Below are 27,943 nucleotides of genomic sequence, written 5' to 3'. Positions count from 1 at the left end.
CCCCACCTGTGTCTTCTGCAGGGGAGGCTAGTCTGCACAAGGAGGGGGGAGAGCAGATCCCTCCCCCCAAGCGCCCGTTAGGGAAAAGATCACCCTGCAGAGCAGAAAGCGGAGAGAGGAACCAGCTTGCTCTGTGCAGCCCCCAAGACTGGGTCTTCGCAATAGGGCAGCGTGCACAGCCAGCCCACAGCCCTCCTGCTGCTGCCTTAAAGGGGCATCTCCCCCGCCCCCACCTCCCCTCAGCTGGGCACCTCCCTATGGCGGAGGAAGATGCACCACTGGTCATCTTGGAATGGTGGGTTGTGAAAAGGGCTGTTGGAAAAGAAGGAGGAGAACTGTCTAGGCAACAATTCAACCATTTTTATTTTGTCTTTAAAGTGCTTAAAACAGAAAAGAGTCAAAACTTTTATGAAACAAACATCATCAACAGCACTTAACACAAGAGCCTCCCCGCCTTCTGTCCTCCCAGAGGCCACGCAGGACAAGGCAGAGCCTGCAATGGAGAAAAAGGTTGGGGGGGGGAGGCGTTGCGTGGCTACTGCCAGATGTGGGGGGGGAACCACACAGAGCTTCTCCAAAGCGAAGACAGACAACCTCCCACCCAGATCTCTAAGACGGGCCAGATGGGGGGGTGGACATTGGGCCACCAAGGGGACAGCAGCCAAAGAGGCCGCTCACTGCAAGCTCAAGGGGAACAGGCACAAATCCCCCCATCGCAGCCAAGGACCACCAGCCCCCCCCTTCCCTGAAAGCTTCTCCTGGAGCCCCCCTCCTTATCATGTGCCCCACCCTCCGTACTTAAGGGGCAAACAGTAAAAACATTTGGCAAAAACAGGATGAACAAAAACCAAGGGTTCCTCCGTGCCCAGCCATTTCCAATGGGGGGGGGGTTTCCTTTCGTTTGATTCCCCTCATGCTGGGGGCATTGGGCTGCCTTGATTCAGGCCTTCAGTTGCACCCCCCACCAGGCCTTTTTTGCCAAGGGAGCCAGGCGGGTGACAGGCGGGTTTTCCAGAAGAGTTAAGCAACCGAAGCTGCCAGGAAGGGCATCCACCCGTGGCCCAGAGCCCTTAGGCTTCGCTGGGGGTCAGCCCCCCAACTGCCTCTCAGGAGCTAAGGCATTCCTCCCAGACTTTGAAGCCTCTGTGCAGCCTCTCCTCTCCTTGCTGTGGGATTCTTGGGGTCAGTAAATAAGGCGATTGAGGGGCCATCCTTACATGCAGGCCAGGTTTTCTCTGGGGGAGGGGAGGTGTCAAAAAGGCACGTCTTGTCTTATTACCGCTTCAGGCAGATGCGCCCCTCCTTTCCTTAGAGAGACCCTCCAGGCCGAGTAGGGGGGGGGGGGGAGGAACAGGGCGGAGGAGGGTTTTTTTGGCATGCACAGCCAACCCTTGGTACTTCTCTGGGGCAGGCAGAGCACCAATCGCCCTGAGATGGCCCGGAAAAGATCAGGCTGGTTCCGAGGTGCTGCGTGCTGGCATCGCCTTGAACACTGAACAAATCAGAGGAAGATACTAGTCCTCATGGAACAAGGCAAAGTATAGTCCCAGGAGCTCTGTCCAGTCAGGCGGATTTTCCTGGGTGGCTTTCCCTTCGACCGCCCCCAGTGTGCAAACCTTCCCTTTCAGCCAGGGGAGAACGGGGGGGGGGGGGGGCATAAGTGGGCAGCGAAGGCTGCCTAACTGCAGTGGGGCCAGGGTGACAAAGTTCCCAAAGGGACAGGCCAGGAAGTCCCTGCAGCCTGGGACACGCTCCGCCGTGCCAAGAAGAGTCCGTAACGTTTGGGGGCCCAGAGATCCCAGGCTGGGGCAGAGGGGGCCGAGGAAGCAGGGTGTCCTGGGGTGCTGTCCGTGCCAAAAGAGGGGAGCATTCGGCAGACCAACCCCAGGCGGGAAGGGAGGGGTGATGGATTCCTGGTGGGGGGCTACTGGGTAGCCTTGACCCCCCCATCCTCGAGAGGGATCTGCAGGAGGGTGGGCGACTGCTCCATGATTCGCACCAGCAGCCGGTCAATGTAGCCCTCCAGCTCCCGCACCTGCTCCTCCTTCTTGCCCAGCTCGGCCTCCCGTCGCAGCAGAAGTTGCAGCAGCTCCTCCCGCGTCAGGTGGTGGTACTTGGTGGAGGGGCTCTGCAGAGACACAAGGGTGGGGGAGACAAATGAGGGGGGGCTGAAGAGCAGGGCCTCTTGGGGACCACAGAGGGTGAGGTTGTTGGGAAACTGCCCGATGGGCTGGGAGGAGGAGTCAAGAGAGGGCCTAGTTTGGAGTCCTAGCGCAGCTGCCAGAGGCAGAAGCTGGACCTCCTCCAACACCAAAGAGCCCCATCTGAACCTTTTCAGGGGAGGGAATCAGCCTGGGGAGAGTCTTGTAACAGGTTCAGAATAGACAATAAAGCTAATGGCTTTGATTATTCAGTTGTAGCTCTGGTTGTCTGCCCCCCCTCATCCCAGAGGGCTCATTTTCCTCCCAGTTTGGTCTTTGCCCCCCAGAAGGCTGCTGGGCAGGGAGAGGGACCCTCCTCCTCCTCCTGGCTGCCACTCAAGGGCGGTCCTCCGTTGACCCTCCTGACTCCGCCCTCTCCCTGCACAGCATTTCCGCCATGTCCGGGGCCCAGAATCTCAGTCCTTGGCCAAAGCCTAGAGACCAGGCAGAGATGCCCCTGGGAAGCTGGCAGGCTTCGTGGCAGGTGCCAAGGGAGCCGAGCCCAGGAGCTCAAAAGATTCTGTGGGCCACTGAAAATCTGCAGCAGGAAACTAGGCCAGGCCTCCTGGCAATGGGGCAGGGAGGGTGGGAATCAGATGCCCAGTGTTTGAACGAAGGAACCCAGGCCGGCTTCAGGATGGGCCACTTCTGGCTTGGGCACAACGGGTAGGAGAAGGGGACAACTCCACCAACTCCAAAGGTTCAGCAAAGACGCTCCTGGTGCTTAGGAAGACCTCTGTGGCCCAGCCACCTCCTCACCTGCTGCTTGGCCTCCATCTTCTCCAACGGCACCACCGAGGCTGCGAAGGTCCCACTGATGGCAGACATGGGGGCGAGCTGCTCCTGGCCTGTGATCTGGCCATGGCTCGGACTGGAAGCAAGGCCGGCCGTCTCCTTGCGTGGGGACTCTGGGGCGGGCGTGCTTCTCATGGGTTTGACTGGGTGCGGGCTGCAAGAAACCAGAGGCACCATTAGGCTCTCCCCCTTTGAAGGGAGGGCTAAGAAAGAAACGCCGTCCCTGCCCAAAGCTGCAGAGAAACCCCCGCAACGACCCAGAAGCTGTGGGACCCTCCAAGTGCCAGGCCCAAGAACGAAAACCCAGCCAGAGGTCATGTTAGATCAGTGTTTCTCAACCTTGGTGACTTTAAGTCCCGTGGACTTCAACTCCCAGAATCCCCCAGCCAGCATAGCTGGCTGGGGGAATTCTGAGAGTTGAAGTCCACGGGACTTAAAGTCACCAAGGTTGAGAAACATTGTGTTAGATATTTAACTACAGTGGTTTCCACCCAGGTCCTCTGTCTCCGGCGGGAACAGAGGTTTAATCCTATTGGTCGAAGGGTCCGACAGCTCCCTATAAAAGGGCCGCTGTCAGATTCAACCTTCGCTGGATTGTTCTCACTTGTTGTACTCAATGAAGAGCTGTTGTTACCGTTAAGTCTGTGTGAGCCTGTCCATTACCCAATCTAACACTGGCGACGAGGGTGGGATCGGAAGGCAACTAGGCGAATCAAAATGAGCGTAGCAATCCAGCCCGGAGCTCAGCGCGGCTTCAAGCAGCCATTTTTGAGCGGCAAACTCAAATCGCCCTCTGTACACAAAATGGCTATGCACGCCCCACCGTAGGACCCAGTCGCCGAGCACTGGGAATCGTACATGGTACGATTTGACTGCTTCCTCGAGGCAAACGACCTCATGGGCCTTCCTGAAGGCCGCAAGAAGAACACGTTCCTCGGATGCTGTGGCTGGGAAGTGTTCGAGACGGCGAAAAACCTTTCTGAGCTGACACCGCTTCAAGCAGTCGCCTGGCCCATGCTGCAGCGGACGCGAAGGGCCCACTATGCGGCCAAGCCGTCCAAGCACGTTCGCCGGCATGAGTTGAACATCAGAAACCAGAAAGGGGGCGAATCGATTAATGAGAACGTTGCGGTGCTTCGCAAGGCTGCAGCCTGCTGCAAGTTCCGAGACCTGGACGAGCTGATTCTGGACCCCATAATTTCCGACGTGCGGAACGTTACCCTGCAGAGGAGATTACTCGCTAAATCTAACCTCACTCTGCAGATCGCCTTGGACGAGGCCAGGGCGTCCGAATCAGCTGCCAATCAGCTACTGAGACTCTGCAGCGCCAAAGCGTACCACAAGGGGCACGAAAGAGGACACGCATACATCGCGAGGCTGCAGAGCCCGAGACTCAGAAGGCGAGGAAGATGATAGCTGCCGCATGCGCAGTAGCCGCGCCCAGCTGGCGCGCAAATTCAAATCGCGTCTCCCGCCTTGCACTAGCTGCAGAGGAGGCCACGCCAGATCAGTTTGTCATTTCCGCGACGCAACCTGCCAGCGCTGCGAGCGAAAGGGGCAGATCGCCAAGGTGTGCCGGAGCGAATTCCCTGCCACCACCTGGCAACCTAGAAGCGCACTGAGCCACCAACAGAGGCCCAACCCAGGGGCCTGGCAGAAGCCACCACGGCACTCAGAGGGCAACAACAGAGTCACCTACCATACATCCATCAGCCAAGTCCGCACCAAAAAAGCTGAAGGTCAGGGTCCTCATCGACGGCTCTCCATGTGAGATGGAGATCGACACTGGGTCATCGCTGACTATCATGACATGGTCTACCCTGAAGCAGGCCATCCCTAGCCTACAGAAGCAGCATCTACGCACCCCTGACACCCACCTACGTGATTACCACGGAAACCGGGTCCCCATCGTGGGCCAAGGGACCTTCCAGGTGAAATTCCCAGTGCCAGTGGTCAGCGGCCACCTGCAGAGCCTCCTAGGGCTAGATTGGCTGTGTGTTTGTTTGAAGTGTGGGCTGAACTCCAAACCCTCTTAGGCTGCAGGCCCTATCAGTCCCGGCCTGACTCCTGGGCACAGGCTGCAGACCCTCCTTTCCTGGGGAACTGGGCCAGACCCCGGAGCAACCTCCCTGGCCCACGTTAGCCCAGTCCCAGCTGGGCTCCGGGAAGTGCCCAAGTGGGCAGCTGCATAGGCACCTGGAAGCCCCCTTTTAAGGCCGAGAGTTCCAGGGCTGCACAATCACCCCTACAATTTCTCTCTTGGCAGCCCACAAGTGAGCCCCCCCCCCCCCAATCCCCACCTACTACAGGCGGGGAGGTTTTTGTGCAGCACCAGCGCCACCTGCTGGCAGCTGCTTCAATGTAATTCTAAACAGAGAAGGGATTTTAGCTCCCTCCAGACAGCTGTGCTAAATTTGTTGCAGCAAATCTCAAAACAATCTCGGGTCATCTTAAAAGATTAACACGTTAATTAAGGCACAAATCCAAGAATGTTTACAAATTATACTTAGAACGAGGGTATAAATTTGAAACATCTTTTGACTTTACAGCTTGGGCTGAAATCAGCATTTGGAATGCTTAAAATATCGATGTTGCTGGAAAACAATTTTGGAGGTTCACAAATCTCCAGTTAATTTGTAAGTAAAACTTAAAAGAGTCTATTCAGCTGTACGTGGCAAGTCTGCAATAACCTGACCCAGAATTGGACTATGCTGTTTGGAAACGGCAGAGATTTTAAAATGTTGAATTAGGATCTGATGGTCTTAAGGTGCAATTAACATCAGCAAATGATTTTATTTCTCACTTGTATGGAACCCTCCAGCCGACATGTAGGAAGGGGAGTGTGAAGTCTTTACACGTTGCAAGTGTAATATTTTAGGAGTGACACTGACTCAAATGAAGAATGAGATTTTGGTTTGATGCTCAAGATTGAAGGTGCAAGGATGGAATGATCTGGAATCTACTAAACATGAAGAACTCGGGGCTTGTAATAGGCTAGGGCTGCAGCTAAAAATAGTTTTATTCTCATGAAAACATTCTACCACACTTGATTTAAAATCCTAGATAGAAAAAATGAGTTCATTTCTTATACATTTCTTAAAACTAGCTTTCTATAAAACTTATTTTACATTTATTTCAACAGGTCGCCTGGACTTTTCAGTGTTTGAATGCCAAGTGATTCACAGGAGCTAAATAAAGAGGGGTTCTCGGGACAAGGAGTCTGTTTCTTGGTTCTGCTAAGGCTGGGTCAGAACAGGAGAGGCCCAGGTGGAGGCCTCTTCCGCCTGCCCAGCTAGCTGCCCACCTCCCCCCTTCACCCGCCGAGCCCCTCCTCCCACCACCCTTCTTCTTTCTCACCTTTGACCTCCACAGCTTTTCTGCTTCCCCACCCTTCAAGAAGAGCCAGGAGGAGGACTTGGTTCTCTTCCTTTCTCCCCTGTGTGGGATGTTTTCAGCCTCCCAGCCGCCCAGCATGGCTGCTCAAGCAATGCAAACGGATTAAGTAAAGCAACACGAGGGACGTCCAGGGTTAGGGAAACCGACTCAGGCGGAGACAGGCAGGAATTAAGGCTAACCACGCCAACCAGGAGGAGGGGGCTGAATTCCTAGCCCCCCCCCCTTTGACATGCCGTGCAGGGCTTTGAACGGCGGCTGCTGGGAGGCAGGAGAGCCCCAGGCCCAGGAGCTCCCAGCCCCACCAGCCCCCCAAGGGAACTGTTGCCCGTCCCTCCAGCCCCAACGAGAGGCTCCCTTGGATCCACAGGCTAATCCAGGAGAGACCCAGGCCAGAACTAAGGAGGAATTTCCTGGCGGTGAGAACAATTAAGCAGTGGAACAGAAGTTGCCACCAGAGGTTGTGGCTGCTCCGTCACTGGAGGCTTTGAAGAAGAGACAGCCGCTTGTCTCAAATGGCATCAGGTGTCCTGCTTGAGTAGGAGGTTGGACTAGAAGACCTCCAAGGTCCCTTCCGACCCCCTTATTCTGTTAAGAGTAGCAGCAGCTGCTCTCACAACGTCCCCCGGGGTGGATGTGAAAACGCCCAGACAGAGACCCCCCCCACAACTCCCCTCCCTTTGCCTGGCTGGGCAATGTTTGTGGCTGCAGCGCCTGTGGCGGGGGCAACACTCGGCACCCACTCAAAAGCCCCCCAGCCACACAGCTGGACTGCGACTACAATTCCCAGCATCCCCAGCCTGCAGAGCAGCTGCCCTTCTGGGCCGAGACTTAGGAGCAGCGCAGGCCTCCTGTAAGGGAAAGGCCCCGTTTGCTGAGGGCTCCGGCCTCAAGGCGAAGGCTACAGGGCCTGCCCCAGCTGGCACTCCAGGCCCACAGCCGTCCTGGCCTCCTCAGGCTCCCTTCCTGCCAAGAATGCTGCTCATTTCACCTCCCCTCTCACCAGCCTTTGGGGAGGCAGGGACCCCAAGACTTTCCACCTCTCCCCTGCCCCTGGTCTCCCAGAAGGAAGTGGTGGCATTTACTATGGGGGTGGGGGGAGAGCTGGCTTTGGCACCTGAGAGTCTCCTCGCCCCCAGGGAGGAAAATGGCTCTGTTCAGCCGGGAGCCAGGAAGCCAGCAGCACACTCTTGCAAAGTGGCACACACAGGCATGGACACTTGGACACACACACACACACACACCTGCACCCCCCCCCCCGGCTGCTCACCTGGGCGTCTGCTGGCGTGGGGTGTCTTGAGCCGGCAGCATCTCCGTGGGCTGGACCGAAGGGGCCGAGGCATCCATGCTGGGAGGAGAGAGCAAGGGGGACAGGGGGGGCACCTCGGTGTGGCCGTCCGCTGCAGCCCCTGCCCTGATGGGCCCCAGGGGAGAAGGGAGGCTGCAGTCAGTGGGGCTTGGGACGGGCTGGAAGGAAGGGGTGGAGAAGGCCAAGGGCCGGGGGGGGCCAGGCCGGCTGGGGCCCCCTGGGAGCTCCACAGAGAAGTTGTGAGAACGGGGCTGCCTGGGAGGGTCGGTGGCTGCAGGAATCTCTCCCAGGCTGTGGGCATCCACGGTGGGCGAGACCGGAAGGATGACAGCCTGGGCCCAGGGCACCTCCGCAGCAGGAGGCCTCTCCACAAAGGGGTTCTTCTGGGGAGACGGGGTGGCCCAGGGGGCAAAAGGGTTGCCTGGGGTCAGCGGGGAATCCTCCTGCTTGCTCTCTGCCTCCCCCCTGCCCTCCTGCCAGAAAGAAGCCTTCCGGAAGTCCCTCGCTTGGTCATTGGGCCCTCCTGAGGGGGCCTCCGGCTCCTGCCCCGGGGGCAAGGGGGGCAGCCCAGTGGCCCCATCGTCCTGTCCCAGGCCGCAGGGGCTTTCCAAGCTGGTGTCCTCTCCAGGCAGCCCCCGGGGCTCTTCCAAGGCAGACCAGAACAGCAGGGAGGGGCTGGGCTCAGGGGGGCCCTGGGAGGCCTCGGGGGGCTGGGGGAATCTCTCTGAGCTCCATAATGAGGCCGAGCCAGGCAGCCCTGTCGGCCAGGCCCCCTCCAGCCCCCAAGGGGCAAATCCGGTCTCCCCATCCTGCCTGGGACTCTCGGGGACCCCCGAGAGGCCTAACCCGCCCAAGGAGAGCTGGGAGGAGCAGGTGGAGAACTGCAGGGCCTCTGCGCTGGGCCCCTCCTCTGCTGCCAAGATGGTCGCCCCTGAAGGCTCCTCCTGGCCCCCCGGCTGGTCATCTAGCAGAGCCTCTGCAGCAGCCAGCGGGAGGCCCTCGGGGGCCCCTGCTCCAATGATCACGGCTGGCACCAGGGAGACAGCAGCTGCTGGAGGGGATCCAGCTACCCCCACAGGAGGGAGGTGCGGAGGAGGCTCTGGGTCTGCCCCCCTCGGCTGAGCGCTCTCCAGCGTGCCCCTCCCAGCCCCACTGGCTTCTTTGGTGAGCTGGAGCGGGAGGACCCTCCTTGATGGCTTTGGAGGAGGGGTCCCTGCCCCCCTCGGCCCCTCAGTCTCTGCTGGCCCCCTTTGCTCCTCCTGGGCAGGGCCTCCGCTGGTCGGGGCAGCCTCCTCGACCCCCACGTCCTCTTCCCTCTGGGGGTCCCACGGAAGCCAAGAAGGCTCGCTGCTCTCAGCTTGGGGGGCCGCCTGGCTTTGGGGCAACGTCTGCTGTTCTCGATCCCAGTCCAGTTGCTCCGAGGAGGGGTCGGCCAAGGAAGGGATGGTCCGGTTACGCGGGCAGCTCTCGGGTGTCCAGCTGAGGGCTTCTGCGGGCACATCTGGGGCAAGAGGTACGGAGGAGCCCAGCCGCCCCATATTCTGGGCAAAGGCGGCTTCCCCCGGGGCCTGCTCCTCTCGGAGGCTGCTTGCATTGGGGGCAGAGTTGGCTCCCTCCCCAAATGTCCCCCTCACTAACAGGAGCCCCCCAGACCCACTCCAGGCCCGGCCTCTCTCCACATAGGCGAGGCTCAGCCAATCCGGACTCCCCTGCGAGGCTCTCTCAGGGATGGGGGGCCCCTCCTCCTGCTGTGGGAGGAGGCCAGCCGCCCCCCCTGGGGGGTCCGTGGCGGGAGGGGGTTCGGGCCCCGGAGCGGCTGGCTGCAGGCGGCTGGCGGCAAAGGCGGCAAAGCCATCGTCCCCTTCCACAGGTGGGCGCGTAGGAGCGGCGGCGGCAGCTGCGGGCGGCGGTGGCTGAAGGCGCCTGGCAGGTGGGGCGAGGGATGAGGGCTGCGCTTCTCCGGCCGGGATGGAGGGAGGGAGGCCCTGATCCTCAGAGACCACCCAGGGGTCCTTGGAGAGCTCTGGAGTGGCAGGCAGGCCAGGCTGGGAACTAGGGAGAAAGCGAGCAGGGAAGCAAGTTTAGTATCTGGTCAACGAGGAGCTAGTCCTCAAGGAAAGGCCTCTCTGGGGCAGGGTTGGGGGGGGCTTGTAGGAGGGGCCCTCCAAGGGGTGGCAGAAAGGAGGGGGCTGCTTGGGGGGGCTGAGCAGAGGCACAATTCAGTGCCACAAATGATTCAGGTCCACCAACAGCCACACACACACACACACACACACACACACACACACACACACACACACACACACTTCACCACTGGTGCCTTCATGGAACCACAGCAAGCAACAATCTTTGCAGAAGCCATAAAAATTGATAACTTAAAAGAAGCACAAAGCAGCAAAGATGCTTCACGGTTGGGGGGGGGGGCAGCCCCACACAACCCCTGGGGTCTGGCCTACGGAGTCCCTCCCAGCCTGCCCCCCAGCAGTCTTTCCATTGGACTGGCCCCCAGCCTCCTTGACCGCGCCCCCTCCCCACAGAAGGAAGAGCCCTGGGACTCCCCCCCCCAGGATGGCTTTGAATTCCCTCCCCCCTCCGCAGAGCCCCTCTTTTCCTGCCTCAAAAGTAATGCTGCATTCTTTATTGGGGGAGGGGGGCTGTGTAGGGATTCAGGGGGGCTACCTCCATTCCCCCTTCAAGCCCCCAAGGCAAGCCCCCCCCCCGTGGCCCCATCCTCCAGTTTTTCATTTTACAGTTTCAAGTTTTTATTCTGTTCCTAACAGAGGTTTGGGGAATTGGGCTCTGCCCCAGTGATTCCCACAAGCTCAGGGAGTCAGAAAGGTCGCCTGGGCAGTGCCAGCCCCTTGCAAAGGCTGCCTGCCCTTCCAGGGGATGAGCCCCTTTGGCAGCAGAGAATCCCCCACCTCCCCATCCCCTGGACAGGCAGAAGGCTGGTGGGGAGAACCTACTGCCAAGGCTCCTGCCAGCTCAGCCGGTCTCTCCCTCCCTGGAGCAGCATCTGGTGCCTGGACCGCCGGCCCTGATTTGCCCTCCGCACAGCTGCCCAGCCACCCAAGAAGGCAGAGGGCTCAGGTCAAAGACCGATCCCCTCTCTCCCCACTCCTGGAGCCAGGGAAGGGCAAGCAGGAGCCCCCCCCTCCTCCTCCTCCTCCTCCTCCTCCTCCACCACCACCACCACCACCAAGACAGCCTGTGATTTGTCTTGGCTTCCGCTTCTCCACAAACTCACTTCTGACTCTGTGGAAGAGCCAAGGGACAGGAAGCTCCAGGAATCGGCCTATCGCGATCCTTGGTCAGGCGCAAGGAACCTGGTCTACACGCGAAGGCCCAACTCAACCGAGTTACGTGCCAAAAGCCACAGGAATCTTCTCCAGCCATGGCCACCAGCAGCCGCTTGGAGTCGGATAAGGGTCAATGTAAGGGAGGCTGGAGTTATTTCATGTGTGGCTACACACCAATTCTAGGCTGCTTCCCCTTTTCACTCCTCCCACGGCTCTGCCAGTCCTTCTCCTACAGCAGTGTTTCTCAACCTTGGCAACTTTTATTAGATTTTTTAGATTTTATTAAGAATTTATATGCCGCCCTTTTCCCTGGAGGGACTCAGGGCGGCTTACAATAGTGAGGGGAAGGGGGTGCAAGACAAGACTTAAAGGAAAAAAAAATCGTGAATAAAAGAAAATTATCCATAAAAACACAACATTCATTCAACATTCGGGCGGGGTGAGAGTAATCCTATCCCCAGGCCTGACGGGATAGCCAGGTCTTCAGGGCTGTGCGGAAGGCCTGGACTGTGGTGAGGGTACGGATCTCCACGGGGAGGGTGTTCCATAATGTCGGAGCTGCAACTGAGAAGGCTCTCCTCCGCATTCGCTGGCTGGGGAATTCTGAGACTTGAAGTCCAGACATCTTCAAGTTGCCAAGGTTGAGAAACACTGTCCTACAGTCTTGGCCTTAATCCTTCCACAATTCCGAGCCGCTTACTTGTGCCGTCTCCCAATCAAATGGCGGCTTTCCTGGCCATTATAAGTGTTCTTCAATGGGCACGCTGGTTGAGCTACCCTCGTGTGCTCCCTTTTTAACAACTACCCCCAAGTTGTGATCTACAGTTAAAAGGCTTTGTGCAATCACATAACCCTGGGCCCCTTTTATTTTTTCTACTATCCCACCCACCCGCCCCAGAGTTAGGTAATCAGTGTGGGGGGGGGGTTGTCTCCTCCGAAGGCACATCTGGAGCAACTGTGAGCATCTTTCTGGGCCATTGCTGTGTTTTGATACCCGACTGCAAATTGCAAGCAGCGTTTCAACTGCGTCATCTTGCAAAGAGAGACTTAAAAGCAGCTCAGCTGCCGTTTCAACAACGGCTGCAGCCGAGTTTTTAGGAAATATTTTCTAAGCCCACTTAACGTCACTTCTGGCTCCAGTTCAGCAGATAAAATCTGTGGCTGAATTAGTGAGACCGGCAACAAAGACATTTAATAGATGAGTAAACCTTCATACACATCTTTCATTTGGGATTTCCCCCCTCCTCAAAATGCTCTTCCTTTGCTGCTCTTTTTGGTCCGTCTTTGCAGAAAAGGCTCTCTCGAGTCCCCGGATCTTCTGGAATGAAAATCCTGTCCTGGAGGTTCGGGTGGAGCTGCCCTTCCAGCCTCCTCCTCCTCCCCGTCTGTGCAGCGCAATTTCTCCTCTCTGGTCTCTTTTGCTTCCTTCTGTTTTTCAACCTGTCAGCCGACCGTCTTCCCACCTTATTTGCTTAGCAGCGTTTTTGGAGTATTTCTGCTCCATGACATCATTCTGGCTACTCACCCATGGCATCTATTTTTAGCCCTACCGCCTGATTCTCATACGGAGTACGGCTGAGGTCAAACCCTCCTGGTCAGCCCGATCCTTTGTCTTGGGCACCGGCTCCCCTGCTTTCTGCTCGCCCGGCCAGAATGTCTGATCTTCCCTGCCCGGCCTCCGGGGGGAGCCAAATCATCCTCTTCCTCTCCTCCTTCCAGATGTTGGTTCGCTTCCAACTGTAGCGCTCCAGTCTCCTAGAACGCCTCTTTTTGATGGAAACTGCTCGGACCCGATTACTCCCTTCCACTCTGGGGGGCTCAATCTAGAGCAGGGGTTCCCAATGTGGGGCCCATGCCCCAGGGGGGGGGAGTTGATTTTTAATGGGGGCAATTTGAATCTTGTTTAAACCTAATAAAAGAGGCCTCTTAGGCTTCCTCCGCGTGAGTAGACTTCACTTTTTGAGTAAAGTAATAGCAATAGCAATAGCAGTAGACTTATATACCGCTTCATAGGGCTTTCAGCCCTCTCTAAGCGGTTTACAGAGTCAGCATGTCACCCCCAACAACAATCCGGGTCCTCATTTTACCCACCTCGGAAGGATGGAAGGCTGAGTCAACCCTGAGCCGGTGAGATTTGAACCGCTGAACTGCTGATCTAGCAGTAGCCTGCAGTGCTGCATTTAACCACTGCGCCACCTTGGTAGGAATTGTACGTCACCGGGGGGGGGGGGGGCATCGGGATTTTAGACATGCTTAGGTGGGGCTTGGCCAAAAAAAAGATGGGGACCCACTGATCTAGCGACTCCGATCTACCCGGGAACCAAGCAACCATTCAAAGTTGGAATAGATCACACTGGGGATGCTTAGCCCCCAGTTCCAAAGATCCAAAGGCCCCGCCCCCACGGTCACATAGCCAAATTTCGGGTGCTCATCAATTGATCCGCATTTACAACCATCTGCACTGCCCCATGGCCACCTGGCTGCATTTTACGACGTTTCTGCCAAAAACCAGCATTGTTTTTCAGCAAAAAACAGATTACGGTGAACAACTGGTTCACTTAATGGCCATGGTGTTTGCTTAATGACCACTGCAAAAAAAATTGTAAAATCAGGTCAGACACGTGAGTGACCTGTTTTATGACCATCACAACTTATGGCCCTAATGGGGAGGCTCCAATACAGTTGTAAGTCACGGACAACCTGTAGGAATAAGGTCGGTGGGCTCTGAATCAAGGTCACTGCTTCATCCCCTTTTGCCAATGACGGCTCCTCCGTTTCTTCTTCTTTTCTTGACCGCAAGAGAGGACCTGTTGCTCTTCAGAGGTAATGTGAAGTCGCCCGTGCCAGATGCCCAGAATATCAGCCTCCGGCCTCCGTCTTCATGGCTGCTCTGAATGCCTTCCGCCTTGGCCCGCCTCCCCCTCCCATCTCGCCCCTGGGGGTCTTTTGCCCTTTTGCCTCTGGGCACCTCAGAGGTACCTGGACTCCTCCCTTCCCACCTCACCCCAGTCCCCCGGAGGCCCCGAAGCTGTTCCTCCCCCACTGGACCTCAGCTTTCCTCCAGGAGCTTCTTGGGGGCCGCCTGACCAGGGCCTGGGGTCACCCCAGTATCACTCTGACGTGAAGGTGTCCTTGCTCAGGGGGATGGTCGTTAGCCTCCACCACCATCTATGCAACTCAGCAAGGAAGATGTTGGAATGAGGGAGCCCTCTGCGTGGGCCCTCTCCCCAAAGCTGTGCCAGGGGCCCCTGGGACACACAGGCCCTTTCACTGCCCCCAGTAACACCCCAAGGCAGCCCCACATCAGACCCTGCAAAGCCCAAAGGGGGGTGGGGGTGGGCAGAGCTGCACAGAGGCTGCTACTAGCCTGAGATGCCAACTCCTCCGTTTTAATCACGTTTTCCCAAAGTGACCTTTGGGAGCAGCTCCAGGGGCTCCTGAGGGCCCCGGAAATTAAAAGTGGTGGTTAAAATCCAAAAAATCGAAGAGGAAAATGAATATAAAGAAATTAAAATTGCTGATTTTTATGGTGATTGGTTTGTTTCTGAAAATGGGAAGAGTGGAATACTGAAAGAGGAATTAAATGGAGGGGAAACCTACCCCAGATGGGAAGATACGGAAGAGGAAAAAATAACAGAATTTATGGACTCAAAGAGAGAAACCTTATTAGCCATAGTTTTGATAACACCACCGACAATCAAAGATAAGCAGATCAAGGAAACAGAAGAAGGGCATCGAAATTACATGAGAGATCTTATAAGCAAAGAGTTGCTAAGAGGAATCCATACAAAGCTGATTAAGGAGATGATCGGAGGACTGAGATGCCACAAATGGCAGAAGACATGAGACTGTTTTGTTACTGGAAAGATACTGGTTGATAGATGGAAGAGTATAATTTAAAACTAGCTAAACTTAGCAAAATTTAGTGATAATAGATATAGTTAAAAATAAATAATTGATAATAATAATAATGTATACAATGTGTAGTAATAACTGGATATGAATATTGAATGGCACCCATGAAAGGAAGATTAGAAACCCTTTTGGATTATATATTAATATCAATATCAATAATAATAATAATAATAATAATAATAATAATAATAATAATAATAATAATAGAATTATGTTAGATTCAGTTAAGTCTTGATTATGAGGGGGGGAAATGATATGATGCAGGATATAGTCAAATAAAGGAGGGATAATGATAATAACATGTATGTATGTATGTATGTATGTATGTATGTAGGTAGGTAGGTAGGTAGGTAGGTAGGTAGGTAGGTAGATAGATAGATAGATAGATAGATAGATAGATAGATAGATAGATATAGATAGATAGATAGATAGATAGATAGATAGATAGATAGATAGATAGATAGATAGATACATATAAGGAAATGAGATGTAAATTATAAACAATGATTTGGAAAGAAGGATAGAAAACCTTGTTATTAAATATTATGGATATTTAGCTAGAACAGGACATAAGGATTCAGTGTTATTGGAGGATTTTAGAAATATTAAATGAAATGCCAGTATGTGGTTATGTATTAAATCTTGGTATATTTTATGATGAAATATAAACAACTATAGTCAAATGAAAATGGAGGTATGATGAGGGTAACATGTATAAATATCTGAGTTAAAGTACTTGAGTTAATATGAATTATGCTTGATGACTGTGGAAGAGATGCACGAAAGCCTTTTGTAACCAACTGATACACTTTCTACAGTATGTAAAGAAGGAAGATTTTATGTGTTGTGTTTGTTTTGAAAATAAATAAAAAAACTTATTAAAAAAATGGACTTCCAGTTCTTTTCATCTGCGTCTCCCCCCCCTACATGTGCTCAGCAAGATGGATCCCAGGACCCCCCCTTCTTCTTCCAGCATTTCCTTTTACTGCCCCCCCCGTTCAAATTCAAAAGAGCCCCCGACTCAAATGTTCCGCAACCCTAATGACAGCGCAGACCCCGTTACAATCACGGTTCCCACAGACGGGGGCAGCTGAGTCTGGGCCGAGGCAACGTCCGCATGGGCCCAGCTCCCCCTCAGGGAGGGCTCTCGGAAACGGCTGCCTTGCTCCAAGTGCCTCCCTGGTTCATCTCCCACCTCCTGGGCCTTCCTTCCCTCCCCGGCAGCTGGAATGCCAACTGGGCACTCCCCAGGCAGCCCTGGCACCAGGAAGGTTGGGAAAAACCCCAAACTCAGGCAGCCACCCCAGGCTCTTCCCCCCCCCCCGAGACAGCTGCCCCTCCAGGCGTGCCAGCCTCTCTCCCAGGTGCACAGGGTCAGCAAGAGGGCTGGCTGGAGCCAATGGCCCAGGAGCAGAGGCTCTGGAGCCCAGAAGCGCCACTTCCAACCCCTGCCCTCCCTGGCACTCTGGCCTTTTCTTGGGCAAACAGTCGGACCCCCTCCCACCCCCATCCCATGGCTCAGCCCCACAGATGCAGGCTCACCTGGGCCTTCGAGCCGGCTCTCTGGGGTCTCTCGGACTGATCCTGCTGCCACTCTGGGGCTCCTCTTTCTCTCCAGACGGGGCCTCCAGATGGGGCTCGGGGCTCTGGCCGTGGCCCCTGAGGCTCCCACGTTGGTCCCTCTCGTCCTGGGGCCTCACCCTCCGGACCTCCGAGGGGAAAGCCAGGGGGGCGGCCATGGGAACGGGCTTGCTCTCGGCCTGCAGCCCCTCCTCCCGCCTGGCTCGCACCCGTTGCTTGTTCAGGGCGATGGTCTTCACCGAGAGCTTGTCTTCTTCCTGCGCCGCCAAAATGGGGGGCGAGGGGATGAAGCGGGGGAGGTCTTTCGGGGGTCCTTTCTGGGAATCGCTGGCAGTCCAGGGCGGGAGTTCCGGTTGGGCAGCAGGCGGTCCGGCCTCCGAGCCCCTCTCCTGCTTGCCAGGCTCACTCTGGCCAGGAGGGAAGGGGGCCAGCGAGAGGAAGGAGGGCTTGGAGGAGGGCTCTTCGCAGTAAATGTGGCTCCCGTTGATGCAGAGCGAGGACCCGGAGGGGGGGTCCTTTGGGGTCTTCAGGCCCTGCAGAGCTTCTGGCAACAGGTTGATCTGGCCCACCTCATCACTGAAGGCCCTCTTGTGGGTCAGCTGGGGGGAGGGCAGAAAGTCTCTCCCTGGGAGGGAGGGAGGGAGGGAGGGAGAGAAAGACAGACGTGGTCAGCCTCCCAGCTGCTCTGCCCCACAGAGGCACAAGAGAGGGGCAGCCCCATGGCTTTAAGCACAGCCTTTTCCAACTCACACGTTTCATTGAAAATCAGGTTTTGTGACCCTGATGCCTTTAATGAAAACTGAAGGTGGAAAAAGTGGTACCAGACTTATTCTGGTTCTTTCCCCCAAAACAGAATAATGGACTCACTTTAGAAGTTGGCTGGGTTGTCAAATGACCATCAGACAATACTAGAAAGGGGGGGGGGGTCTCCCTCCCAATGCCATGCCTCTTTTTTGGGGGGGGGGCTGCTCCAGGGGGTCCATGAACTTCTCTGATGCCCAGGCCTCCCAAAAAGCCCCCAGAGGCAAAGCCCACTCTTCCCCTGAGACCCAGAGGGGGGGCGACCTGACAGATGTTGCTGCAACTGGGCAGCCATTCAATCCTTCCCAGGGGGGGGGGGGGTCCAAGAGCAGGAACTCCGTTCTCTGACTCAGGAGAGCAAAAGAAGGAGCAGCATCTGGGGGGGGGGGAGGGGAGGCCCAGGGGGATATTCCTAGAATCCTAGGGCCGGGGGGAGGGGTCTTTCCTAAGGCCACTTGGCATAGCTCCATCCCTGGCCGTCCTGGTTCCCCCCTCCAGCTTACTTACCGGCAGGGTCGGTGGAGAAGCTGCTGTGCCGGCTGGGTGAGGGCGCCCCCCCCTCGGTGCTACCCAGCGCCCCCAGGCTGCTGGCGGAGGAGAGGGTGCTGGCAGAGCCCAGGGAGGTGCTGGAGCGGGTGAGGGAGGAGCGGCGCAGCTGGCCCTTGAAGAAGAAGCTCCCCCTGGCCTTGTCCTTGGGGGGCCCCGGGCGGAAGTCGTCGTCCAGGGCTCCGGTGCTGCTGGGCACGATGGCGGAGGAGGAGTCCAGGTCGTAGCTGTGCTTTCCCTTCATCTTGTCCCTCAGCCGCCGGAAGGGCGAGCGCGGCTTCTCCTTGACCGACAGATCGAACATGCTGGCCGTCAGGCTGTGGCGCGTGAACTGCAGGCTCAGCTGGATCTCACCCCGATCCTTCTCCTTCTTCCCCGGCTTCGAGTGGAGCTTGTACCACCTGGGGGGGGGGGACAGGAGGGAGGGAATCAACCCAGAGACCCCATGAGGGGCAGGTGATGCCTCCCTCCCAGCTGCCCTTCCCCAAAGCAGCCACCAGGCCCAAATGCTGTCCAGCCTCTTGGCAGGAACCTCTGGAAGCTGCAATTCCAGGGGCACCTGGTTAGGAGTCCCCAGAGATCCCTGCTCTCTGCCACCCTCTCCCAGGCTTTTCTTCTTGGCACTGAGCGAGATTCGCACGGAGGGCCCTTTGCTCTGCTCCGGCACATCCCACCCCCATAAACAGCCCAGCCAATTCCTCCTGGGCTGCCCTGAAAAGCCTTTGCCCCCCGTCAGCAGGGCTCCCCCCAGGGCGGGGGTCTTTCTCCTTTCCACTGAGAAAAGCCAGCAGCTGCCCCCTCCACACACCTGGATGACCGTACCTGCCTGGCTGCAACCTACCACACTCCCCCCAATGAAAATGTGCAAAGGGTCTGCTCCAGCTAAGCTCTGTGCCCCCCACCCCCGCACGTCCCTCTGTGAGACAGCAGAGACCCTGCCTGGTCCCACCTTCGCCCACATGCCAATTTGTCATAAAACGGCCCCTCTATGCCAGTGAAGCAGATGCTGAGGAACTGGATGCAATCCTGCAATGGTCTCCTGGAACGGCCCTTTGGGCAACAGCAGGGATGGGGGCGGGGCCAGAGGCTCAGGAGGGACCCCCCCTGTTTCTTGAGCAGCAAAGAGAACTGGGGAGGGGGAGAGAAGTGGACTTTCAGACTTGCAAGACCCTGTTAATATCATCTTACAATAAAGCAGCTTGTAAGGCTGAAAGTCCATTTCTCCTCCCCTTCAGAGAGCCCCCAAATGAAGGAGGGTCTTTTCAGTGCCTCCGCCCACATTCCTGCTAAGGGCTGTTCCTGGAGGTCTCCCTTCTCCCTCCCCCCCTACGGGTGGGCAATGGCCCCTTCGTGACCTCTGGACTTCAGCTCCCAGAATCCCTCAGCCAGAAAAAGTGCTGAGCAAGCAATTCTTTCCACAAGGTGATAGGAAAACCCCAAGACAAAATGTATCCTGGTCGGTAAATGACCCCCCCCCCCAGCTTAGCAAAGGAAGGGTGGAAGGGGGCAGCCAGGTCCTTCCCTGTTGCTATCCTGGTGAAGGCGGCTTTCAGACGAAGTCGGCCTCCCCCTCGGCTCTTCCCCCTCATGCAAAGCGCCCACCCGGCCTTCGCCAGGCAAGACGGTTGGCAGAGAAGCTCCCAGAACCACCGAAGGCAGAGCTGGAAGGGCCCACCGGCCCACCTGGGAATCTGGGAAGTGAACCGTCTTTAAAATCACACGAGATCAGCAAATGCCGTTACGATCACAGCTACAGGGACCGAAATGCAAAGCAGCAGCCAAGGAAAACGTAGCAGTCTCTACCACAGGCCCCCTCCGCACATGCGGTGCCCCAGGCCCAGAGCCAGGTTTTTGGGGCATCAGGATAAGGCCAGCAGGAGGGTCGGGGCCACCCTCACCACCAGACTCTGCCAGAGGATGGGCACTAGAGCAGGAAAGGCCCATCTCCCAGGCCCAGCAACCAGCAATCTCTGGTGATGGGACCCGAGCAGACCGGGTGGGATGGGCAGAAACGCCTGGGGAGAGACCCCAGCCCCAAATCATGAAGGGCTTCACAGCTGGCAATCAGTGGGAAGCAGACTGGGGGCCAATGCCGCTGGCGCAGTGTCCCACGCCTTGAAGAGACACCATTAAGCCCCACCGCAGCCGGGTTCTGCGCCAGTTGAAGGTCCCGGATGCCCTTCAAAGGCAGCCCCAGGAGGTCGCCCTTGAAAGCTGCTTCCGTAGACTCTCTGTTTGCATAAAGTGTTCCTTGCTCTTCTGCCTCATGTTTTCTGAGGCAGCAGAAACGGGGAAAGTTCTCCAGAAGGCTGAGCTGAGAGACTGCAAGCAGGGAGGGAGGGAGGGAGGCCCCTTCCCTTTTGCAGCCCCAAGGCCAAGGGGTTTTCCTCCCAGGCAGCCTGCAGGCCTCCTATCCGCACTTGGCAATAGAGCCCCGTTTCCCCCATTTCCAGAGAAATGTTTATTTGGAGAAGCTCCGGGGAAGGTGGGGAAGCACTTTGGAGCACATGACTCACTGGAGCCCTGTCAACGCACACTCTTTCCAAAATGCCCGGCCCACAGAGAAGGAGGAAAGCAACCCACAGCAACGGGGCCAGCCTGGGGTTGGTTGCAAACACTCCGGAGGGGCTGTTCTCCAAAGACCAGGCAGAGCCACCCTGGCACGGATTCACTGCTCCTCTGCTTGCTAGAACATCTGGCTGCTGGCTGGCAGCACCAGGACTTCGGCTTCGGGGCTCTGCTCGCCCTGCACAAAAGGGCCCCAGAGAAAGGCTGGGGACAAGTCAAGGGCCCCCACAGGTCTGGGTCTGGAATGGCAAAGGACCTGCCTGCAATCTCCAGCTTCCAGGAATGGGCCTGCTGGCTCAGCCCTTGAAAAGCAACCCCCCCCACTGACAGCCCATAAGGGGCTCAGCTGAAGAGGCTCCGGCCGGGCGGGGCTGCCAAGGGCCCACAGCTTCTCACAGGTCTGCAAATCCCCAATAGGCTACTGTGCAAAGTGGGTGAGTGATGGGCCCTGCTGCAGGGAGGCAGACGAGCAAAGCAGAAGTGGGGGGAGGGGCTGCCCCAGGGTCCGTAGAGACCCCCGTTCCCTCTGGGGGTCCAACCTGAACTCTTCTTCTCCCTGGCATCCAAGGGTGCTGCCTGCCTTGGAGGCTTTGCCCAGAGGTGCCTAGGAGAGCGGGCAGCAGAGGGCTCCCTTCCAGCTCAGGCTTTTCTACTCTTGCCAGTGGGAACCAGCCGGGCACGCAATGGGCGCTGTGGGCATGAAAGCAAGTCCTTCTACTCTCAGAGGGCAGCGGCACTTCTGCATCACCACCTTTGGACAGGAGTCATTCTGGGATTCCCAGACCCCCCTCAGGGGACGCCCCTGCCCCAAGGTTTAGTTTGAGCCAGCCCTCTTCTCTGTTACTCCTCAGCTGCCACAGAGCAAACCCCCACCCACTCCCCATATGCACCAGCCGCCACGCTCCAACGCATCTCCCAGGGACTTGCAATATTGCAAAACCCAAGTCAACAAATGAAGACAAACTTCAGCAAAACAGCAGCAAAAACCCCATCTATAAATGCTTCATTGGAGTCTCAACTCCAGCAACCTCGTGAAAGACTCCACAAAGCCCTTCTGGAAGCTCCGCTTTCTTTCCCGAGGGTCAGGCGAGGAAGCCCCCAAGCGCTTTTCTGGGGAGGGCACCCTGGATGGAAACCCAGACCGGGAGGGGGGGGCTGTACCTGGGAGCGAGTTTCTACTTTTTGGGGCAAAATGAGCAGCTCAGAACCTTTCCAAAAACCCAGTTGGCATCACCTGTGTTACATGGGTGGGGCGGTTCTAACCCCCCCCCCCACCACCACCGGAGAGGCTGCTGAGAGTCTTCAAAGGAAGCCCCATACGAAAGGCACGGCAGTCGTCTGTCCTAATGCTGGCAAAGGTGGGGCTGAAGAGTCCTTGTGCCCTCCGAGTTTGGTTGTTTTCTTGCAGACGTTTAATGACCCAACTAGGCACCATCATCAGTGCTCGTAAGAAGCCGGGGTTGCTCTGAGTTTACATTCCAGTGGCTGCCCTCTGAGTGCCGCTGGGGGTGGCTCGGACGCTCTTCGGTTGGGCCGGTTCGGCAGTCCCTTGGTGGGATGATGACTTACTTGGCTGTAGGTCTGATGTTGATCTTGGAGATAATAATCTCTGCTCATCTGGGCTCCTCCTGGCCAGACCTGCAGGTCGAAATCCGGCTGTTTCTGTTTCCCACCAGCTGCTCCTCGAGGCTTCCCGTGAGTCTGGGTCTCCTGGCCACGATCCCTGCGGCCTCTTCGCCCGAGTCGGCAACAGAGCTCGCACGAGGGCCTGCCAGAGCACCTCCGTTACTTTCTGCAGGAAAGCCCCACGCCAGCTCTTCCACTCGGCCACCGGACTCCTTCAGCCACTTCGGTCATCCCAGAAGACACGGAGGCGGCCAAGACACCAGCAGCTGCTTACCCAGAGCGGAGGCCTGCCACCCGCCTTTGCTGTGCTGCTTGTGGGCCGTTCTGGAGTTAGGCCTCAATCTCTATAACAAGCAGAGGTCCAAAGGGCAACCAGGCTGCCCCCTCACCCCCACCCCAAAGGCCCTTCCAGGCTCTGACCACAACACCCGGCGATTTGTGACTGATGGTTCCAAAGTCTCCAGCCACAAGATATAAAATCTCCCCCCACTCAGTACAGAGCTTTTCTGAAGGAAGGATGGCTGGAAAAGCCGGGGGGGGGGGGCAGTCCTGCGTCTCTTCTCCTTCTCTGCCTGCCACCCGCCAGAGATGCCCCTTTCAGGGAAGGGGGGGGGAGAGACAAGCCAAGGAATAAGATTATGAGCATCCCTCCACCTATTGCTGTAACCCTGTATTGGTTCTGGGAAGCCGGGGGGGGGGGGAGGTTGGGGGGGGGGGCTGGGGTTTGGGTGGGGAGGGGGAGGGAGGTAAATATTTGTGAAAGTTTTTTCCCCAAAATTTTCAATAAAAAGAAAAAAGAAGAGACTTCCCCTTCTCTGGTTTTAGGTGAATTCCTGGCATTCCCAGGCAGGATGGCAGCCATACAGGAATTCTGGCTTAGGCCAGCCAGCCAACCTTACTTTTATTCCCCCCCCCCCCCCCGGCTTCTCCAGAAAAGGTGGCCTGGGATTTTCAACCCTCCCAACTAACGGAAGGGAAGCCTGGTGTCCGCTGATGGCAGAGGCTCTCCCGCGTTGTGGACAGTGGCCGTCCCCAATCCTGCACTGGCCAAAGAGCCGTAATTAGGGCTAGATTTCAACACAGCCAGGAAACTTTCCACCCGCAGCTCCTGCAGCCTTGCAGCACCCGAAGCCCTCTGCACCGGGTTCAGCTCGCAGCTGTGCATGCTGGGCAACAGCTGGCGAGGGAAGGGGAAATTGCACCATCTCGCCCGGAAGCCACGCAGGCCCTGAAACCGACCGGCTGCCAGGCGGCCTCCTTCCACACCCCGAAAGGAGCAGGTGGCTTCTCTTGAGTTGGGAGGACACATTCTGCTTGAACGACAGGCCAAAAGCTCCGAGGTTTGGGAGGGTCCTGGAGGCTGAGCGTGGTCGACCCCTCCCTTCCAGCTCTGAGCTGCAAATGCCCTTCTTGATCGGCAGGCTGAAGCTTCTTCCCAGCAGCCTCTTCAGGCCCCGAAATACGAGGAAGGTCCACCCTCAAGAGCCACGTTGGCTCTTCCCACCGGGACCACGTCCTCTCTGCCCCCGTTCTGTGGCTCCACGGCCGAAGCCCCCACTTTCTGCAGGAGGAGCCTTTCCTTGCCCAGGCCCAGCGGTTGCCGTCCTTCCTCTTGGGGCCCAGCACCCCCCCTCGCAGCTCCCTTTCATTTCAGTCTTGACACCCGTGAATTGCGATGCCCAGAAGTCCATCGGGTGAGATCCACCAACTGGCAACAAGGAGCAGCCAGTTTTCTTCTGATCTGCCCAACTTTCTTTGGGGGCTCCGTCCCCCCCCAGCGCTCCTCTTGGGAAGTCAGGCCTAGTGCTCAGCTACATTTACCTCCCTGTCTTTCCAACGCAGCTTTGGCTGCTTCTTAATTCCTGATAGATTCATCCCACAATGCCTGAAAATGGGGGGCCAGGGGGGGGGGAGACGCCCTCAGGCCCATCCACAGACAGCAGGAGGTGCTGCACCCTGAGGCTCCCGCAGGCCCAGACGGGCTCTGGTCATGGCCGCAGGCGGATTGTGCCAGGGAGGCCCAGCTGGGCCCAGAGGTGGCTGGAGAACAAACGGGCAGCCTTATCTCAAGCGAACAGCCCCGAGTTCACACAATTGTGTGACATTTGGAACAATGGCCTGTGATGAAACTGGCCTGCACTGAAGCAGGGGGCAGGGGGAGATTCTGGGCCAGGGGGCATCCAAGGGGACGAAGGGGAGGGGGGCCAGGGAGACAAGGCAGGGTGTCACCCCAATTGATGTTCTGCACCCCGGGCAGGAAGGAAGCCCTGGCAGTGCCAGCAGCAGCCCAGCCACCCGCTCAGCCTTCCCTGCAACGTTCCCTTCTGGGCAATATTGCCCTTCCTTTCCACTCAATGCGAAACGTTCAAGGCAACAAGTGGCCCAACAATCTAGCTGTTCAAAAACACAGAACAAAAACACAACCTGGGCCAAAGTCAGCATCCGACACACCCCGGGGGCAGCTGGTGGGCTCCCTGGTGGTAACAACAGAGGCCTCCAGCAAGGCCAGGTCAACAGTGCTGCTGGGCGTGGACAGAAAGGCAGGTCCTCCCAGCCCACCGTCCTCCAGCAGGGCCTGGTCAACCCCCCAACCCTCCCCTGGACTCCGGACGGGAAGAGGCACCCCACAAGATGGGTCTCCCACACTGGCATCCCAAGGGGCACGGCCCCCTCCCAAGAGGCCCCAACTGGACACCTGCAGAGTGTAACGGAAACCAGACTTATGTGGCAGAACCAACCAGCTGGTTTTAGTACCGTCTTCCCACAACCGGCCTTTGCTTCCAACTTGACCAATGCTGCCTGGGGACTCTAAGTCTGGGGGTCACCAGGAAGGGGGAATTGAGGAGCCATCTGTGCGTCACCAAATGGACCAGATGGGAAGGAATCCACTCACCACCATCTCCACCGGGGGTGGGTGGGGGTTGCAGGAGCACCTGTCTTTCTGTGAGACCTGGGCACGGCTCCTGCAATGGCCACCCCAGAGGCTGCCGGAGTGGGGAGACCAGGAAGGATGCAGCAGCCCTGGTCCCTCACAGCCACGTCAGTTTCTAAGCCTCCCCTGCCTGGACCAGCCAGGAATCAGGGTTAAGGGGAAGGCCAACCCAGCCAGCCAGCAGAGGCCCCACAGAGAGGGGTCTCCTTTGCAAACCAGCTGCTTCTGGGCCTCTTGTGGCACCAGTATGGCTGCCCCATGGGGTATCAGCGGCCATGGGACAGGCCAGAGTGGGCAGCCTTCCAGATGGGACAAAACAATCAGCGTTGCCCCAGGTGTGCCCAACATCTGGGGAAATGGACTTGTGGTGGGGGGCCTGGCCAGCCTTCTTCCAGCCCAACTGCACTTTCAACCCCCTCAAAGGTCCAGACTAGAAATCCAGCAGCCCCAGCACTTGCCCCCCCCCCCAGGGGTCGAGAGAGGCCTTCTCTGCCCCCCCCCCCGCACAGGATGGACAAAGTGCCTCCAGTGGGCTGGAGAAGAGGAAGACGAGGGGCGCCCCCGCCCGATGCTTCTCCCCACCACCGCCACCGCCCTGCGGCGCCCGCACCCCTCCCCCGGCCGCCTCCCGGGAGTGACTCGGCGTTTCGGGAGCTCAGCGGCGGACCGGGAGGGGGAGCCGCGCTCTGCACGCGCCCCGGCGCCCCGCGCGCCACTCACCGGTCGGGGTGGTTGCGGCCGTCCTGCAGCAGCGCGGCCAGCGGGACGGCGGCGCGGCCCAGGAAGCGGTCGGGGCCCACCAGCGCCCGTTGCCAGACCACCAGCTGCAGCAGCTGCGGGTCGGGCTCGGGCGGCGGGGCCGGGCGCGGGCCGGGCGGCGGCGGCGGCAGCTCCAAGGAGCACTGCTCGGCCCAGCGCGGACAGCCGCCCTTCTGCGCGGCCACGGCGGTGCGGTGCTTCTGCCGGCCCAGCTGCAGCGCCACGAAGGCGGCGTCGCCCGGGCCCCCCTTGGCCCGAAGCCCCCGCGCCTGCAACACCCACACCTGCACGTGGCTCGGCAACCAGGCCGGCGGCGGAGACTCCTCGCCCGCCCGCGGCAGGCTCATCCCGGCGGGGCGGCGGGGACGCTCCTGCGGCAAACTTTCTCCGGCTCCCGCGGGCGAAGCGGGCGGCGGGCGCGGCGGTGCTGCAGCTGCAGTTGCAGTCGGTAGCCCCGCCCCCCGCGCCAGCAGGGCCCCGCCCTCGCGCCCTGGCTCCGCCCCGCGGCCGGCCGGCCGGAGAGGAGGGGGCGTCCCGCGCGGAGCTTCCCGAGCGGCCGAGGCTTCCGCGCCGCTTTGCGTCTCCCAACTTCGGGGGAGGCTGGGCCGGACGGCTGCCGGGGGGGGGGACTAGGCAGAGCCGCGCCCGGCCCCCGGGGTGCTCAGCTGGAGTGCGGAGGGAGCTGGTCGCGCCCGAGACTATTCGGCGCCCCGGAGCCGCCCTCCTCCTCGCCAGAGACGCCGCTCCCAGCGCCCCAGCCGGCTCCTGTCCAAACGGAGCAGCCCTCGGACAGCTGCCCCCCACCGAGGGGAGGGGGGCAAGGGCAGGCTCGCCAGTCCAGAACAAGGGGGGGGGGCTGGAGCGCGAACATGCGCAGAGCAGAGCACGTGCAGAGCAGGGGAGGGGGCCTCTGCATTGAAGGGTCAGCTCCAGGTGGGCCCCGGGGTGGCGGACCCTGGGAGGATCGAGCATTTTTCCAAGCGGGAACGCTTGTATTACCAGCGGACTCCCCCGAGGCTCAGCTTAGTTTACAACTGAATCCCGTCTTACTAAAAGAAAAATGCAAGAGACCAGCAAAGGGCCAAAGCCACTGACCCTCCCCCAAGGCCCGGGAGGACAATCCAAGGGAAAATGTCCCCTTAAATACGCCACCTTGTCCTTGACAGCAAGACTGGAATTAGCCGATCTGTTGGGAATGGGGTGTGGGGATGATGGTCCCATTGTGGTGGGAAGCAGGAGGAAGAGCCACAGACTGGGGGGGGGGGGTGAGGGAGCTGAGCCCGCAGGAGGACTGGCAAATGTCTCAGAAGGGATCCTCCGTCGGGTCTTGGAACGTAAAGGGGGGGGCGGCAGGGGGAGCGGTGTACCTTCAGATTTGCAAGAAATCCATCCACACATCCTTGCAGTAAGTATAGGGCTAAATCTTTTGAATGTGCTTTGTAGTTGGACTACCCTGCAAGGCTGGCAGATTCCCCACCACCCCCCTTTCCTTTGCTCTTTGCTGCCATCTAAGGGTCATCTAGATTATTGCAAGCGCAGCAGAGGCTGCAACCAGAGGGAAGCGCTTGGGGTCCCCCTTTCTTTCAGGTAGCAATTTAGCCAAGGAAGCCCTCGTGACAGGAACGGTGGGCCTCCAATACGATTCTGCTATTCCGTGCCTAGCCAGGCGTTCACTATCCTGGGTTTCGGCCTGGGTCAAAGCAATGACATTGACCGAGTGAAGGGGGGAGGGGGAGTTGTATCCTCTGAGTTGCCCTGGTGGCAGCAGGCCGGAGCTGCAGGTCGGGAGGTGATACGGCCACAGTCTGGAGGAGCTGCCTCTCATGAACCAGAAGCTCCGGCAATCCCTCCTTATTTACTGCTCTAAGAAGCCAATATTTCTCAACCTTGGCAACTTAACATTGACGTGTGGACTTCCTTGGCCAACATGCAGTCTGGGAATTCTGGAAGTTGAAGTCCACTCAAGGTTGAACAACATTGATCTGGACTGATCACCAGCTGAACAATCGTCTTCCTCCCTGAGCTAGACAGATCAGTCAGTGGTGTGACCACTTCTTCATCCTAAGCTTCTTCTCGAGTGGCTAAAAATGTCAGGTGGGCCACTCTGGCCGTTGCCCTGTCCCTCCCCATCTCTGGCCCAGGCAAGCAGCTGGGGATAAAGCCAGGGATCCGGAAGAGGAGGGCTTTCCTGGAGAGCTTTGGGGGCATCGTGGTCAGT

General features: G+C 58.0%; 1 protein-coding gene across 2 annotated transcripts; it reads right to left on the bottom strand.

Annotated features, from left to right (window-relative positions):
* Window positions 1-350: 350 nt before the first annotated feature.
* On the bottom strand, window positions 351-26,174 carry RAB11FIP5 (RAB11 family interacting protein 5). Of its 2 annotated transcripts, XM_032224178.1 has the most exons (6): window positions 25,687-26,174; window positions 17,802-18,241; window positions 16,455-17,118; window positions 7,660-9,750; window positions 2,961-3,150; window positions 351-2,128 (listed from the first exon to the last, which is right to left on the bottom strand). In XM_032224178.1, exons 1-6 carry the CDS (start codon window positions 26,070-26,072, stop codon window positions 1,925-1,927), a joined length of 3,975 nt encoding a protein of 1,324 aa, XP_032080069.1. In that variant the 5' UTR covers window positions 26,073-26,174; the 3' UTR covers window positions 351-1,924. The 2 variants fall into 2 exon arrangements, with proteins under 2 accessions (XP_032080069.1, XP_032080070.1); XM_032224179.1 differs by lacking the exon at window positions 7,660-9,750.
* Window positions 26,175-27,943: the final 1,769 nt, after the last annotated feature.

The sequence above is a fragment of the Thamnophis elegans genome, chromosome 9 (genome assembly GCF_009769535.1).
Source record: "Thamnophis elegans isolate rThaEle1 chromosome 9, rThaEle1.pri, whole genome shotgun sequence".
NCBI lineage: Eukaryota > Metazoa > Chordata > Lepidosauria > Squamata > Colubridae > Thamnophis > Thamnophis elegans.
Note: the sequence above shows the minus strand (reverse complement) of the source record. Positions and strands in the feature narration are given on the sequence as shown.